Below are 13190 nucleotides of genomic sequence, written 5' to 3' on the forward strand. Positions count from 1 at the left end.
CTGATCTGTAGGCAATAACGTGAAGTCATCTGGAGGATTTGTAATGACGTATCGTTTAGAGGAAGCATCGCACGATGAGCTGGTATCTCGAAACCTAAAATTCAGTTACAAGTCAGCCGTGTGGAATACTCATAGCTTTCGAGACAACTTACGATTCTAAGCTAAATATTTATATGTATATACACATATGAACGATTAAAACTAAAACTATAGAACTAAAACTAAAACTAAACTAAACGCTGGCAACAGTAACTAAACACTAAACAAACAAGTGATACAAAGAGACAATCATAAAAAATGATGGGTATTTGTTGGATGAAGGCAACTTACGATCGTCGTTTCTTTTTTTTTTTTTTTCGTGACGCGAAAACGCAAAATGCAAAAGTGTGCGGCAAAAAATCAAAAGTTATATAGTAAGTACAAGAATGATATAGTAAGAGAATAATCAATGGCAGTATAATCGCAGCAGCAAGATGAAAGATTCTTAGAGAAAAAGATATATATATGTATATATATAATATATGCGTATATTCTGTGTAGAGTAATCCAATAAATACCATCGAGAGAAGGAAAAAAGTCCGATACCTGTACCTGTACAGACCAATGCACAGCATTCCATACGACTTTAATGCTGCGACAAAGAGGTCACCGTACTTGCCTCCTTCGCCATATTGAGCCAATGGCCCGTCGTACAACGCGATTTGACCTACTCGACATCGATCTCTATTTGCCAGACTATCAGGTGTACTGTAAATAAATAAATAAGTCAATTGTGTATTATTCGAAATATGATACATTTTTATTGACACTGGTGTTAGTAAAAACACTTGGCATTGGTAAAAAGTATCATTAAAATAGTATGAAACATTTTTACACTATTGTCCGTAAATGGTTATAATGAGTACATGTTCTAACAATTAAATATTCAGATTCCTATGAGTATATGTAAATTTCGCTCCTCGGATGTTTCATTCGTCAGAGCATGCAACCACCGTAACCATAATCTTGGTTATGGATTGCATACTGAGAAGAGTTTATGTTTAAAATTATTATGTTTAAAATTAGCAAGCATCCCGTGAGTCGTGAAGAAGGATGTATGTGTCAAACTTTATCCGATTTACCTATAACCTCCTCGTAAACCTGCTCCTTCAGCGAGAATTAACTCTAACTCAGGCGTTGCTCCACCAGTGATTAGAGATCGAATTAAAGTCAGCGCGTTCTGGTTAAAGTACGTCTGTCACAGAAATAAAAGCAAGTATTACGATTAATATAAAGGTATAAGTTACGAAGTTGAAGCTTCTTTCTAAAGAATAATAAAATAAATGACAATAGAGTGATAAATGACCAACTGACGCTATCACGATCGTCTAATTTATATTTACAGAAAAATTCACATAATTTATTAGTAATTATATATTAGTAGTTAATATTTATACGACGCCACAGTAAGGTCTTTAGTCAAATGTTAACATTATAATCATAGAATGCTACTAACCGTCGACATTAATGAATCTAATACGCTGACGGCAAAGGCAGTACCGCAAGCAAACGGTTGGGTAAGGTACAGTTCTGTGTCCGGATCATCGTCGTCGTCCTGGTCAAGGAACTGCACGTTGCTATCATTTACGAGTTCTGTTAACAAAAACACGAAAATATAAATGGCGTATTAACTTCCTCAGTGATAATAAATCAATAAGAAAAACAATAAGTAAATTCTTTATCCTATATATGAAGATTTCAGCTGAGACATATTTTTCATCTTTCATTAAAGAGCAACTTCAAAATTCTATGTATTGCCAACTAATTGCACATAGAAACTATGTTTGCACTTGATTTTGTGATTAAATATGTGTTTTTGTCAGCTTCTTGGACATTAAAAAAATATTAATGACATATGTTACGCAGACTAATATCAATCAAATTAAACTAATATTATTCGTTTCTTGCAAAAATATTCTTTTGTGAATCTATTTCCGAACACTGTATTATCTGTTTCCAAACAGCTTGTGTCTTCGAATCTGTCGCATTATTTTTCTTTTCAACAATTCTACGTTAAAATATTTTTACATAGCTACCAAGTGACGTGAAAATCGGAAGATCGACAAAGATAGATTCACATTCTTTTCGTGTAATGTTCATATAAAATAGTAAGTAAGGTGTACCTGTTATCATTGGCACGTTTGCTCCATAAACTGATCCCCGTCGCTGCAAAACGATTGGGCTGCCAACTGCGGTCAAATTACCTTGCTCATTATTTGCTGGAATTGCCACTTAATATTTAATGAAATGTACAAGATAGGATATAGGCAGTCGTTCAACTCGAAAGTTCATTAAAACACGAGCTTTATATTGAGAGGATATTACGAACCTTGGCTGAGCACTCCAATGGTGTCATCGAATGTCATAGCTTTGATATTAAGGGACGCGAGGATGGCTTCCTTGTCGGCGAGGGTGGGGTCATCGTTGCTAGGCACTTTAGCCGACAGGATACAACACATGTCGCACAGATTCACGTTAACGGCACGCAGATCTGCTCTGCTTAATGGTGAACCCTGTCACAGTACAATTACATTGCAAATGCTCATTCTTAAATTCGGACACTTCTTTTTTCTTTTATAATATATTGTTGTTAAAAAGAATTATATTAGTTCGAAACGTTTGATTATATTGGGTTATAACACAAATTCGCCTTACATATATTATAATAAATATAATGAATATACAGGATAAATTTATGCAAAAATAAATAAACGGGATAAATAGTTACAATCGTATATTTGGGTCTATATGTTGTAAATATACAAAATTTCGCAAATTCATAAATTCTAGTAAAGCGGAAAATTTTTATTTTCAAAGTGGCACAAACAAAATACAAATAAACTATGCAGAGGTATTTATTTAAAGTGTAATAGAAAACAATCTAAATAATCGAAGAAGATTTATGTTATAGTATAGCAAAAGAAAGAAATTGAATAATTGAAGAAAATTTATATTATAATAATAAAAAAGTAAGTAACAGTTAGTAATGATCAAAAAGGAAATTGAATAATTGTGAAAGATTTCTTACGTTTAACACCGAAATCTTTGGTAGATTCTGCAACATCTTCCACTCGCGGCGGATGTAATCCACAGACCCAACTATTACTACGTGTTTAAGCTCGTGGTAATGAAAATTGGAAGCTCGTAATGGCATGACAAGGTTTCTCAGTCCGATGAGAGGCGAGTCGGGATCGGCGAATAGGCAAACAACAACATGTCCATTTAGAACTGTCATCGCCGCCTGATTACGATCCAGTATGCAGTCTTCGAGGTTACGGGATGGACTCCAGTGGAACATACCCGTTGAATCGTACTTCATTTCGGTCTTTTCGAAATCGAAGTCCTTCGCCTGATCGTCGGCTATTCCGACTTGAAGACCACCGTTGTTATTCACGTTCGTACCGCCCGAGGCTCTGCTCGTCGGCCTAAAAATATAATTTTCACTTTTACTATACAGAAATCGCAGTTCATTTTTACTCGATTAAATAACAAAATAAATACTAGTAAAATACTAGATTTATATAATACGCGCAAGTAGATGTAATAACATCTTTCGTGACTAATTTTTTGTGTTTTTAGCTTTACTTCATCTCTTTAGCTGTATTCTATTCTATCCTATTAAAGCTAATAATCCTGAAATACTCAAGCGAATGAATACTAGTTGAAACTATAACTTAAGTAAGCAGTATAGTTATATAACTACTTATCCTTTGTTTTCCTTAATTATTTTACTATGTTTCCCCTAATAAATTAACTCATTAATTGCCAACTGTTATCTCTAAAGTAGTTGTTTCATATATATATTTTCTTATTTAACGAAAAATTCTCATTCAGAGATCGCGAGATGTCATGACAGTTAATGAGCGTGTGTATCTTAAACAGCAAAACTATTTCGATTATTGCAATATCTTACGTCGCAAATAAATGCCTTCCTGTATCTAGTATACAAATTGCCAGATAATCATGCGTGATATAATAGAATTAGTAAGTACATTAATTACATCATAACCGACAACGAACGAAAAATTAGATACATTCAACCTTAAAATACTCTCAAGATACTCTGCACTAGTTTATAAAATGGCCTGTGTTAATTTCATTGCAATTTACTACGGATTACTGGATATAAATAAATTTCTGCCTTTAGTAATTAATTAAAAGAAATTAGCGAAGTTAAGTTACACGAAAATGTAATTATACTCGCTGAATCGATTATGCTTTAAAATTGTAAATTGGATCGTTTACAACACAATTTCTTCGGACTCGTTGCCACTTTTTAAGATGAAACAAAAGTTTCAGTTTGCTGTAAGTGTTCATATACTCATGCAGATTAATTCATGAAATTCATTATAATGGTAGATATTTTTCATGCCTGTAGCAATTTAATTGATAGTTTATCGGTAAAGAGTGAAAATGTAGCAGAGAATAAAGCAAAATAAAGAAAGCAAAAGTAACTACGAAATCACATGGAAGAGAAAGCTTGGAGAAGGTTACGATCGTCAAAGAAAAATTTAATTTTTACATAAACAAGATAATTAGAAGAGGAAAATGATCGAAATACGCTGCAACATAAGCATTCGCATGCAATCTTGGCAAGCAGATTTCTATATTGCAAATATATTCAATCAAACGTATAGTGTAGAAGAAAGAACAGCGCGCTCAACGTGACAGTTAACGTAACAAAAGAAGCGTACATGAGCTTTTTGACTTCGTAGGCGAGATGGTAGCCAGGGTATGCGGACTCCTCTTGCGATCTGGAATCAGAAGGCATTTGAAACGTTGGATTCGTCGATTTGTAGACGCTCTTTTCTTCGTTCGCCATCGAATAACGTTAAATCATAACGATAAGGAAACAAGAATGAAAAAGTTCATTTATAAATAGCAATGACAATACATAATGATTTTCATGATTGGTTATGAAATTTGAAAATTTCGAATATTTGATTTCTTTTCATCTTTTCTTTTTTTCTTTAAAACGTAATGTACGACAAAATGATTCATTTCTGGATCAGTAACATTAAAAAATGAAAGAATATATAAATGTAAGAATTATGTAGCTTCCTCCATTGGAATTATCTGCTTTGATAAAGTTTGACATCTATTCTATATTGATCAAACAAATGTGAGGAATGGATATAATTGCAGTGTATTCATGGAAAAAAAATAAATACTAGGATAAATTCGTTGTCCTCGTTCTAAACAATGATCAACACAATAAGTGTGGTGCAAACAAGCGGATTTCATCATATAGGGATTTCTCACGTTTCAGCTGTACATATACAAAATTATAAAAGCACAGACAGCGGTCCTACCATAACAGGTAAAAGCTGGTCATTGGATATCGCGTAGGAAGAGGAAGAATTTATATTTCATGGGCTGCTATCAACTTGTTAACATGCGATATAATATTTTCGTGAGCCATCGAATAAAAGAGAGGAAATAAATGGAAAAGAAAATATTATACCTGAGTATTACATCGTGTAACTCTAACAATAATTATTTACTTTTTAGCACGAGGAATATTAGATTTCGTAGAGATATCTCTAAATAAATCTATTATCCTCAGCTTTCTTCGGTATGAGCAACAATTTGAGTGACGGAAGTTGTTACGGTATTACGATATTAATTATATTAAAAATTAATTACAAAGAAATATATAATCTCATTACAACAAAAAACTCTGCTAAAACGTTACTATATTGGCTTTGTCCTCGTTTTATTTTTCGAGCTACGTACGCTAGGAAATGTATCATCAATTAAAAGGATGTCTTCCACCAACTGTAAAAGTTATACCTCTAATTCTGCATGTCACAGTTTGTTACGATACATGGACCCAATATACTGCTAGTTCGTAGCCATCACGAACTTTTGCGTGTTGCTAGAAGGATAAGGGGAAAACAGGGAATGTCTATTTTTAATGAATTTACGTTGTACAGCGCCTTTTATTGATAGCAATTCCCGCAGAAAAGTTCCGTTCTGGAACCGCAGAACAGTTTCAGAATATACTGCTTTGATAAAATTAATCGCAGGAAACTAAATAATGAACAAAACTGATCGTACAGTATGTAACCTGTTGCAAGATTACTTGAATTCATGAAGATGATTCTGGATCGCATGGAAGTTCTCTACCGAGAATAGTAATAATAAAATATTTATCGTCACTTATGTTGGATAACTTTTAAAAACATGCTGATTAAAGGAAGATAGATGCAAATATATCGTTGAAAGAATACTGTGTCAGACAGCGTAGTGCACTCTGTAAAGATAAATTATTTCATCGAAGATTCTTTTAACAGAGTAGTGTTCTTATATTTTGTGAGATGAATCGCTTCGAGTAATTGCTTCGACGTTCCATTAGGTTATTCAAAGTACATGATTTAAAATGATTTCATGATGGTATTGCAAAATGTATATGATTTTGTTAGCGATTAAAAACAAACATCTTACGATGTATATGCAACGATGAATTTTGTTCGACTTACGTATTAAGAGTGAACTAAACGATGTACAGTTTGAATAACCCATTGTATACAGCTTAAGAAAATTGTGTGGAAATAAAAGCTCGAGTCGTTCTACTCGTGCAAATAGAGGAGAAACAGGATCAACCGTAAAGTTCGTACAATAGTGAGAGTGCTTAGATGCAGACAGAGAAGTCACCAGGAAAAATTCACCACGAACTGCTGTTGTAATTGTGTACATATACTTCGTTACTATATAACAACCGAATATATTAATTCACACTTTATATAATTATGCTTGTATGTATATATAGTGACCACATCTAATTAAACTTTGAGTGCACAAGAATTACTTTTTAACGTAAAATAAATAAACACAGGATAATTTTGCGGTGAAACAAAATTTGAAAATAAAATTCCAGCAACATTAATTCTATTTTTTTTTTTTTTTCGATCGATGAGTTCAATAGTTAACGTGTAATTAATTCTCAGTAGTGAAATTCGCACGCTGTTTGTTAATGTGTAATGAAATATTTATGGCAAGTGATTAAAAAATGCGAACAATGAAGAGCGAATGCAAGGACGATGCACGTCCATGTTGTACACATTAAAGAGAGGATTAGATCTAAATTAAAACGAATACCTCTGATTGTACGGTTGATTTGGACTGGATAAACTGTCGTTCGTCGCTCGATTCACATTCGGTTTCACTTTATTCACCTGCTTTGTTGAATTCATCATGGTCATCCCGACGGAATTCCGGTGATTTCTCATCGCTGTAACACGATAATATAATATTATACGCACATGTATATATGACCAGTATTTATATTTTTATTAATTATTATGTATAATACTGGCCACGATTATTAAAACACCTACTTTGCGTGGACAAAATTGTCTAGACATTTGGTACAAACTGAATGGTTTACGCTACTTTCATTTTCTAATTATTTTATTATAAATCTGTTCTTTTCCTGCTTATAATGTAAAATTTATCAAATAGATTTATCAAATAGTTGCTTTCCAACGTAGGAAATTCATTTCAAAAGTATATCAATTATATTAAATAGTGTAAAATGTGTTGAACCTTTTCAGTGTAAATACAATAAGTGCATAGATGTTCTAATATTTTTAGCCGACACTGTAGCTATATAATATTATATTTCTCATGGATATAGATGTTTGTTTGTAATTACCGTTTGGATCATCTCGGTCGCGACTGATCTCACCTAAAATTCGTAAATTAGAATTAAATTCTGTATAAATATATATTTTTTAACGTAGCTAATAGACAAAGCAACAATGATTAAGACAAATTACTCAGTGCCACGCTGATCGTGGCCTAACTTCGTTTGTTATAACGCACTTTATTTTTTATCGACAAGAGCCTATAGCCTCATGCTTACTTACACGCGTACTTCGTTCGAAATTTTCCGCACGTGCCATCTTTTCAATTTTGAATAACTAGAATTGCTATGGACTGGCAAAGTACTTATGGTTTTCAAGAATATGTCAATTACACATATACTGTTATATTTGCAAATGAAAAAAAACATTCTTGCTCTATTAAAGTTACGCTAATACTGTAGAAGTTGCATCACATTAAAGAAAATTCGACGAATATTATCCTTTGAAAATAATAGTTTAAGAATGATCATTTGATAATAAAATTCCCTTATTTATTTGAAATTATAAAAATTATTCCTGTATTTTTATTATTTTTTTAAGTCACTTTTCAAATAAATTGGCGGTTGATGTTATTATTGATAAATCATAAAATACAGTGAAAACATTCATGAATATTTATTTTCCACTTATTTGCTGATAAAATTTCTTAAATCTCAAAAATATGACAATCATAATAATATTAACATTATGTTATTGATATACTACCACTCTTAAAACAAATAACTTTTACAGTTAACAATATTCATGCATTAAATGATCTATTATTAAAATATCAATTGATTCATTTCTGAATACAGAACACATTTTTCTTCTGAATATAAAAAAAAACTCGCGTGCTAAAATTTTGTAACGAGGACCTTCTTAAAAGAAAATCTGACGTATCGATGAAAACCAAGAAACATTCACGAACGCAAGCAATTTCTAGCCATCGTGGCACGCGCCATTTGCATAAGTCAAGAAAAAAAAATTAGCATTTGTCTTGTTAACACCACCTATATTTAATAAATTTAAAAAATGAAACGATCAAAAATATGAAAAAATTGTGCTGTGTCTAATATTACCATAAGAAATAAATAAGAAATTATACGGTGTCTGTTTATCTACCGTGCTTTCTACAACTATCAATTTGTTCATTTTACACTCGATATTAAAAATTACACAAATAAAACGCATAATATGTAAATGACAATAAACTATAGAATATACTGAGGACATATGCGAGTCACACATATCAAAGAAGAAATATCGAAAAAGTATTTCTAAGCATCCTAAACCAAATAATATAATCTACATAGAACACAGAAAATTCCATCGTAAAGATCGAATATCATTAAAATTTCTCAATTCAAACAGCATTTCTCAAACTATCCACGAAATTTACGTGTTGTAAATTCTTCTATATTCTTTTCCTCGCTGAATAATTGATTTCTATCATACGTATAGTGTTTAGTTTTGCAAGAAAGTTAAAGAGTGAGAAACGCTGATATCTGTAAATTCCTGCTTCACTACTTACGCAGACGAACACCAGCGAATGTTTTGCATATTTTGTATAAATTACATGGAAAGGTATGTTTGTCGCGGATAAGGTTATCAAGCTTTCGGATTGACTTTCTTTCTTGCACTATTACGTTACCGAATTGTCCGAGTCAATTCTTAAATATAAATGACTCAAGCTATTTATCAATATTTTATTACCTCGAATTATTAGTTAGTTAGCACTCAAGTTAAATAACCAATTCTGTATACCGAAAAGTATACGACGCTCAATTATAACATTTCCTGTGATAAAAATTTCGAATAAATTAAGTGACTCATATTATTCGAAATTATTTGAAATTATAAATAATTACTTTGCACTCGAGATATATAACTAATTATATATAAAATGTATATGAGAATTATAATATTTCCTATGGCTGAAACTTCAAATAAATTAATCATTGTGTTTTGTCTATAAACCGATGTTGCTTCGAAACTATAATAATCAGTAGAACCAAATTAAAACGAAACATAACCGATGCTAGAGTCTAGTAACTATGAAACTCTATGATGATCGTACGTTTTTATAATAAATCACAGTGGTTTTTGCAGAAAACATTGAAACTAAAGACGAAAGAAACGGAAAGAAAAAAGATTATGTGTCGTCTAATATGATTGCATGGTTAGAACTAAAGTTAAACTACAAAAAAGTTGACTACGTTTGTAGGAAATTAATAAAACTGATAACATAAGATGCAAACTATAACGTATCTACTGTAGCTGCATGCACTCATCGAAACCGGAGAAAGTAGTCAATAACGAGATCGTGATATAATCAATGTTTCAATTTCAAAAATATAATTTGATTCATTTTATAAATTTAAATTCCTCTCTACTTTCTCCAAAATCGAAATGAAAATATTAGTAGCGCGCTTTTAGATACATATTCCATATATATTTAGAAACAGTGCTGGAGTTTTTTAAATTGAAATTTCTCATGTAAGTACTATTGAAACCTCATTGTTATCATTAACTTTTATATAAAAGTTTCGAAAAATATTTTCGTTTTTTCTCGATGTAGTAACTGGAAACAATTGTTTAATATGATCATTATCTTTTGAATGAAATTCAATTAATAAATAAATTCAATAAATTCAATAAATTCAATAAATTTGAAAACATTTGAGAAATTTGTAACATTATCAGTACTCTTTACTTTCCAATTTATGGAGTTGACGGTTCATATAACTTTATAATATAAATATACTTTTCATACTACATATCCTTCTGGCTTGCAATTTATTTAACTTCGCTATTGCAAATACTTCGTTTATTTGCGATATTATACCAACAGGTAGTCTTTATAAATCTATAAACTAATAAATATTAGATATATCGTTATTATCAATCATACATAAATTTGATAAAAATATCATAACCAAAGATTGCAAAAAATCAGTGATAAAAGCATACCTTCCTGGTTTGAAAGTTATAATTCAAATTATTACTCTATTATACATTATTATTTATTTCTCATTTGCTACCTGTAACTTCGTATGTATTTTAAGCATGTATCGACAGTTTTTAAACAATCATTCCAGTTCAGATCTAAAGATATTTGAAACCCGGCACTGTTAGAAAAACAAAATCAGTCGAAAATGTCATCATGTTGAATCCCTAGAAAAAAGTAAAAAATCAGTCGATGAAGCGTATTCGTCATGATGCATAGAAAAGAAAAATCAAGTAATAAACAGAAAACAAGAAAGAACATCAGAAAACCGAGTGCAGATACTTGTTTAAAAAAAAAAGTGTTAATCGAGAGAGCGAAGCACTTTCTTTCGTGAAGCAGCTCTTCGCGTTCCTTCGTCCAAGAGACTGAAAGCGATTGATTACAGTATACCCGTATAATCATGTGGTTCATCAAAATTAAGAAGGGCAGCTTGCAAAAATTGTAGCACGGTTTTGATTTGAGGTGTAACTGTACCTCTTACGTGAACCATCTTGGGCAGTTCTGGCGGAGTGAATGTGGGGGGAGGATGGTGGTCGTCTGTAACAAACCACTACATATGTTAGCTACCCTAATTACCTAAGGCCTAGTTCGCTACACTATCGCTACCACTGGCCATTCCTATGCTTGCGCTTCGATTAATTAAACTTTAGCTCCGTTCCAGCCATTTATCGATTTTTACAAATTGTTCATTCCACGAGAGAAGAGCTTTAGATTATATTTTCTAATTGATTCTTCTTAATTTTCCATTCATGAAGAGAGTGTCGTTGTATGATAATTTTTAATCGATTTTGAACAATTTTTCATTCGCGAATTGAGGATTATTTGATTATTTTTAATCAATTTTTTTAATTTTCTCATTTATAAAGAGAATAACATTTGATTGCTATTTGAATTTTTTCACATCAATAAAATTAATCTTGCTACTATTGTAATTATATAATTACAATAGTAGCTAGATATCAACTGTATAAAGTTGATTATGCAGAATATTATTCTGTATATTATTGAAATTATTTTTCCATGCGATATTATTCGAATATTTCGAAATACATACGTCATTGTTTGAATAAAAGGAAAATATTAACAATTATTCTGTATCCATGTTAGACTGATAGAAGAGATCGGCAAGTAACCCTTATCATTATATCAAGGTACATACAGATTGAACTATTTGTAATGTTAATTCTCTATCTTTTCGCTACGTGCTTGCGTGAAGAATCGAAAGCAGAAATTTTTTAAACGAGCACATTCTTTCTAACGTGTAACACATGTATGTACCAGGTATTATATGTATGTACCACCTATTTACATGATAGTTTATTAACTAATAATACTGGTGGAGTAACAACTTACAAGTCTTAGCCATGGATTTCTTTTTAATGCGTTTACAATTATAAAGAAAATCAACAAAATTTTCATTCGTAAAATTTATTTATAAAACTGTAACAAACTTATTGATAAATAAAGAATTTATTTACTGGTAACTTGTAATTTGTGATTAATAGTAGCAAATAAAATTTTACTAATGATATTAGTTCAATTATGCAGTTGGCCTAGGAAACAAATTATATGCAAAGAAATAATTATAAAAGAATATAATTTGTGGAGAAATAAAGACTTACATAGCCAGTCTACATTTTGCAAACAGAATAACGTTTCTATTATCCCTGACTGGAACAGAGCTTATTCTAATTAAACAATTGTAAGTAATCTAGTCGAGATATTACTTTGAAATCTTCTGTTTTGAAGATTGCTGCTCGTTGCAACGCGGACGAGTCCAGAAGTAAAGGAGACACTACTCAATTGTGCACGATATTATAACAGGACAAAAAACAATCTGTACATCGTAAATCTCCTCCGCGTTGTACAAATGTAGCCTAAAGTAGTGGCGAACTATATACACGTTCTCGTAATAAAACTTGGAAGCACTGTGCACAGACAATACTGATTTCATGCTAAAATTCACAGAGGTAAAGAATGAAAATCGAAGAAATACAGAGAAATTAATTTTCTATATAAAATAAAGGAAACGATTTTTTTTTGTTAACTGATTATAGTAGAAAAATAAAAATATTATCTTTACCTCTGACAAACTATATATTCTATTCTACCATTCTATGATTACGTAGACATGCAGTAATAACTTCTTACGATGTGAATATTTACTCGATATTGCAAGTGCAGTCTTTGATAGATATAAACTCGTGCGATAGATTGGGAAATTCGTGAGAGTATTCGAAAATATTGTTAAATTTCTACCGTGTCAAAGCAAAGTTACAAAAGGGGAGATATCGTCGGTGGTGTAGAACTAATGTGAAACTCGTCGTTTGCAAAACTATTCGCGAATCGAATGCAGCTCTTTATCTTGTGAGCACTTTTCTTTTGCCATTGGCGTCGTTAAGCTCCTAACATAAGCTTAACTTGACCGAGGGAGGGAAACTGTAGCGCGTGTAAAAGGTCACTTTATACTCTTGCCATGGCGTAGATCATTTTACAGCATTTAATTGATTCTT

At 31.6% G+C, this 13190-nt stretch overlaps 1 protein-coding gene across 50 annotated transcripts in view; it reads right to left on the bottom strand.

Annotated features, from left to right (window-relative positions):
* LOC126865481 (calcium-activated potassium channel slowpoke) overlaps positions 1 to 13190 on the bottom strand; it is a 108145-nt gene that overhangs the window by 5474 nt on the left and 89481 nt on the right. For 26 of the 50 annotated variants that reach the window (XR_007689552.1, XR_007689553.1, XR_007689550.1 and 23 more), the window contains 10 exons: positions 11152 to 11214; positions 7697 to 7729; positions 7141 to 7273; positions 4734 to 4793; positions 3068 to 3464; positions 2369 to 2552; positions 2163 to 2258; positions 1496 to 1632; positions 1122 to 1234; positions 1 to 747 (listed from right to left, as the gene is read on the bottom strand). Coding sequence is in view for 17 of the 50 variants with exons in the window: in XM_050618025.1 (XP_050473982.1) it covers positions 1 to 94; positions 586 to 747; positions 1122 to 1234; positions 1496 to 1632; positions 2163 to 2258; positions 2369 to 2552; positions 3068 to 3464; positions 4734 to 4793; positions 7141 to 7273; positions 7697 to 7729; positions 11152 to 11214 (1472 nt within the window). In the remaining 33 variants the exon portion in view is untranslated. The remainder of the gene's footprint in view (positions 748 to 1121; positions 1235 to 1495; positions 1633 to 2162; positions 2259 to 2368; positions 2553 to 3067; positions 3465 to 4733; positions 4794 to 7140; positions 7274 to 7696; positions 7730 to 11151; positions 11215 to 13190) is intronic. The other 24 variants (XM_050618026.1, XM_050618044.1, XM_050618037.1 and 21 more) reach the window with 6 other exon arrangements.

Source organism: Bombus huntii, chromosome 5 (genome assembly GCF_024542735.1).
Source record: "Bombus huntii isolate Logan2020A chromosome 5, iyBomHunt1.1, whole genome shotgun sequence".
Classification (NCBI taxonomy): domain Eukaryota; kingdom Metazoa; phylum Arthropoda; class Insecta; order Hymenoptera; family Apidae; genus Bombus; species Bombus huntii.